Source organism: Varanus komodoensis, unplaced genomic scaffold, assembly GCF_004798865.1.
Source record: "Varanus komodoensis strain SLA01 unplaced genomic scaffold, ASM479886v1 scaffold27, whole genome shotgun sequence".
In the NCBI taxonomy this organism is placed as follows: Eukaryota; Metazoa; Chordata; class Lepidosauria; order Squamata; family Varanidae; genus Varanus; species Varanus komodoensis.
This window is the reverse complement of record NW_025335701.1, coordinates 10,768,691-10,772,267: the sequence shown is the minus strand read 5'-3', so window position 1 is coordinate 10,772,267 and position 3,577 is coordinate 10,768,691. Positions and strand designations below refer to the sequence as shown.

Here is a 3,577-nt window from a genome sequence, read left to right as displayed (position 1 = left end):
GCGGGGCTAATAGGACGGAGGGGAGCGGTCCCTCCGCGGTGCCCGCGCCCCGTGCGTGCCCACGCTCGCGGCCCCGCGACACGCGGAGGCGGGCTGCGAACCGGCGCGCAGGAAGGATTCGGCAAGCAGTTCCAAGTTCCCTTTTCTGGAAACTTAAGGGGAGGGCGAGGGGGGAGGGCGGCTGCTTATACACGTGTACTTCGCTCCCGGGGCAATCCGGAGCGGGAACGGGGTAGCAGCACCGGCCCGACACGGAGCGCTGGGAGGGTCGCGGCAGGCAGGCAGGCGGACGAGCAGGTGCTGGCGGCCGGCCCGGCCAGGCAGGCAGCCAGCCGGGGAGGGGAGGGGAGGGGAGGGGAGGAACCGTCGGGGCCCCGACCTCCGCCGAAAGGAGGCGAGGCTGGTCAAAGTTCTCAGGCAGTCCCAGCGGGGGGACGCTAGAGGGCGACGGCCGCCCCGCAGGAGGGGCGGTATAAAAAGCGGGCCGCGGGCTGCTGCGGGCGGCAAACAGCCCGGGCGCAGGGCGAGCCGGAGCGCGTCGCGGAGCGGACGAGGGCCTCGCCAGGCTGCCAGCGCCCTGCCGTCGGCGGCGACCCGCCGGGAACCGAGGCGAGCCGAGCCGGGCCGGGCGCAGCCTCAGCCTGGATCCGGCCAGCCCCGCAACATGCGCGGCGGCCCGCTTTAGCTACCCCATGGAGCCGGGCAACTTCTACGAGGCGGACTCGCGCCCCCCGATGAGCAGCGCCCTCCACCCGCCGCCGCCGCAGCACCCGCACCCGCCCGCGCTCTCGCCCTCCGCGGCGCACCCGCCCCTGCCCGCCGGCCACCCGCAGCAGGCGGGCGCCTACGGCTACCTGGCGGCGTCGGAACAGCCCGACATCTGCGAGCACGAGAACTCCATAGACCTGAGCGCCTACATCGACCCGGGCGCCTTCAACGACGAGTTCCTGGCCGACCTCTTCCAGCACAGCAAGCAGCAGGAGCGCGCCGCCAAGGCCGGCCTAGACTGCGGCGCCGTCGGGGTGGCCATGCCGGGCGCCGGGTTCCCGCAGGGCGGCGGCGGCGGGCTGTACGGCTACGCCGACAAGCTGGACGGCAGCGCGGCGTACGAGCGCCTGGGCGCGGGGCCCTCACCGCTGCCGGGCTTGCGGCCGCTGCTGATCAAGCAGGAGCCCCCGGAGGACGACGAGGCGGCGGCGCTGGCCGCCCTCTACCCGCCGCCGCCGGCCCCCGGCGTTAACTGCAGTCACCTCCAGTACCAGGTGGCGCACTGCGCACAGACGACGGTGCACTTGCAGCCCGGCGGGCAGCCCACGCCGCCGCCCACGCCGGCCCCCAGCCCGCACCACGCGCTCCCGCACCACGCGCTCCCGCACCACCGCCTGCACGCCGCCCCCTCGGCGCCCCCGTCGGCGGCGGGCGGCAAGGCCAAGAAGGCGCTGGACAAGAGCAGCAGCGAGTACCGCGTGCGCCGCGAGCGCAACAACATTGCCGTGCGCAAGAGCCGCGACAAGGCCAAGCAGCGCAACGCCGAGACGCAGCAGAAGGTGCTGGAGCTGAGCAGCGACAACGAGCGGCTCCGCAAGCGCGTCGAGCAGCTCAGCCGCGAGCTCGAGACCCTGCGCGGCATCTTCCGCCAGCTGCCCGAGAGCTCGCTCGTCAAGGCCATGGGCAGCTGCGCCTGAGCGCCCCGACGGCCGGCTCGCTCCCTTCTGCCGGCCGGGGGCGCGCGAGGGGCCAGTCGCGGCTCCCGAGGGTGCGTGTGCCGCTGTGAGGCCGCCAAACTGCTTCTGGGGCTTCAGCTCCAAACCCAGCGCGGCCTCTCCGTGCCCTCGGCGGAGGGCCCCGGTTTCAGGGACCTTCCATCTGCTGCCGCGGCCATCCGAAGCTGTTTACTGGACGGGCACGTGGGGCTGCCGGTGGCTGCGGTCGCCCGCTTCGCCCCTTCCCGCAGCTCTCAGGGACTCTCGCAGGCTGCCGGGTGCACCCTCGGAGGACGCGCCGGTCGCCCGCCCCGCAGAACTGGAAGGGGCCGGAGACCACACGGACCCGGTGCATGGAGTGGACGGGGATGTTCTGGGGCTGGGAGGCACTGGGGCCGGGGGGAAGTGCAATGGCCCCGGAAAGGCCCCTCGCCACGGCTGCTGTTGGAAGAGCTGCCCCCTCCGCATGGCAGCGGCCAGAGGAGAGCGAAAGAGGGGCGTCCCTGGGCTGCCGCCTTGTTCACCCACTTGGACAGAAATTCCGGACTCAAAGGGAGATTGAGCTTCTGCAGGGAGCCAGGCCTGAAGTTCTGAGTGCTCTGAAGAGCGAGCAGCCCTAACCGAACCAGGTGAGGGCAAAGCCCCGACTGGAAGCACCAGTATCGGCTTGTGCCCCACTGGCAGCTTGGCTGTCATGGCCTTGTTCCCCTCCTGCCGCTCGGTGCCTTCTGTACTGTGAAAGCCGAGGGCTCCCCTCAGGCTCCACTCAGTGTCTTTTTATTATTAATATTATTATTATTTTCTATTTTATTGCTCGGACCCTTGCCGTCTCACCAGCAGTGTCACCGGGACCCTGTCCTACTGTGCCTTTTCTTGGCTGGTCACTTTGACTCGGAGGGTCACCCGGAATTGTCACAGTGAAACCCCTTAATGTGCGCTTGTGTAGGATGACCACCTGAGGGGCAGGCACAGAGCCGTCTCGCATGTCCCTGCCCTTGTGAGCACGCAGGCATGCGTGTCTGAGAGCCTGGTGCCTAGGCATTTTGGCCTTGCCAAGTTTCCATTCTTGGAAGAAAGCAGGCGGTTGTGCTGTGTTGCTCTTTGACCCCCACCCCAGCCGGCCATGCCAGTAAGCACTTTCAGCAAGCCGGTGCTTCTCTGGTTAAAAAGCAGCACTGAGTTTTTACCAAAGTGCCAATGTTGAATACTTATAAGTACCAGGTAGAAAAAAAATGTTTTTCTTCTTAAATATGGATGGCTGGAAAGTGTGTTTTTATATATAAAATGTTGTATATTTTATGTTGCATTTTTTGAAGCAAGCAAGAGATACCACGGAATGAAAGGTCCTGGTTTAAACTCCTAAATAAAATGCAAATATTCTGCCATAATCCCTTTTTTCCTATCCTGTTCCTGTGGAGCTTCTTAGTATTTTAACTGCAATCCTGCATGTGTGGAAATGAAGGTAAAGCTGTTTTGAGGCAGAGAGCTTCTGGTCAGCTGATTCTGGTCTCCTAGATGGATTTTTTTCCGGGGGAAAAAGGTTGGAAGAACCAGTGGGGAGATGTGGGAGGGTTACAGTTTGAAGACTGTTTTCTGCACCCCTGTGTGTGAGGCAGTGCCACTGCGCGGCGAAAACCTTGTTCAGAAGCACCCTCAGGTCCTCGTGTACTTCGGATCATGTTATGCCTGCAGCCCAATGGACGCTTTCCTCGGGGAAAGACCCCTGGTCTCCAGGGGGCCTTGCAGATGAGTAGACTCGCACAGGGTTGCACAGTTTCACGATCAATGCGTAAGCACACTTAGAGAAGTTCACTGAAGTGCCGACTTTCCGGGAGATTTCTTTCTGCATAGGATTGGGCTGAAAATGCACTTCT

At 64.6% G+C, this 3,577-nt stretch overlaps 1 protein-coding gene across 1 annotated transcript; it reads left to right on the top strand.

Moving 5' to 3' along the window:
- The first annotated feature begins 522 nt into the window (after window positions 1-522).
- Window positions 523-3,091, top strand: CEBPA (CCAAT enhancer binding protein alpha). The gene has a single exon (XM_044434321.1). The coding sequence runs from the start codon at window positions 693-695 to the stop codon at window positions 1,683-1,685; it is 993 nt and encodes a 330-aa protein (XP_044290256.1). The 5' UTR covers window positions 523-692; the 3' UTR covers window positions 1,686-3,091.
- The last annotated feature ends 486 nt before the right edge of the window (window positions 3,092-3,577 follow it).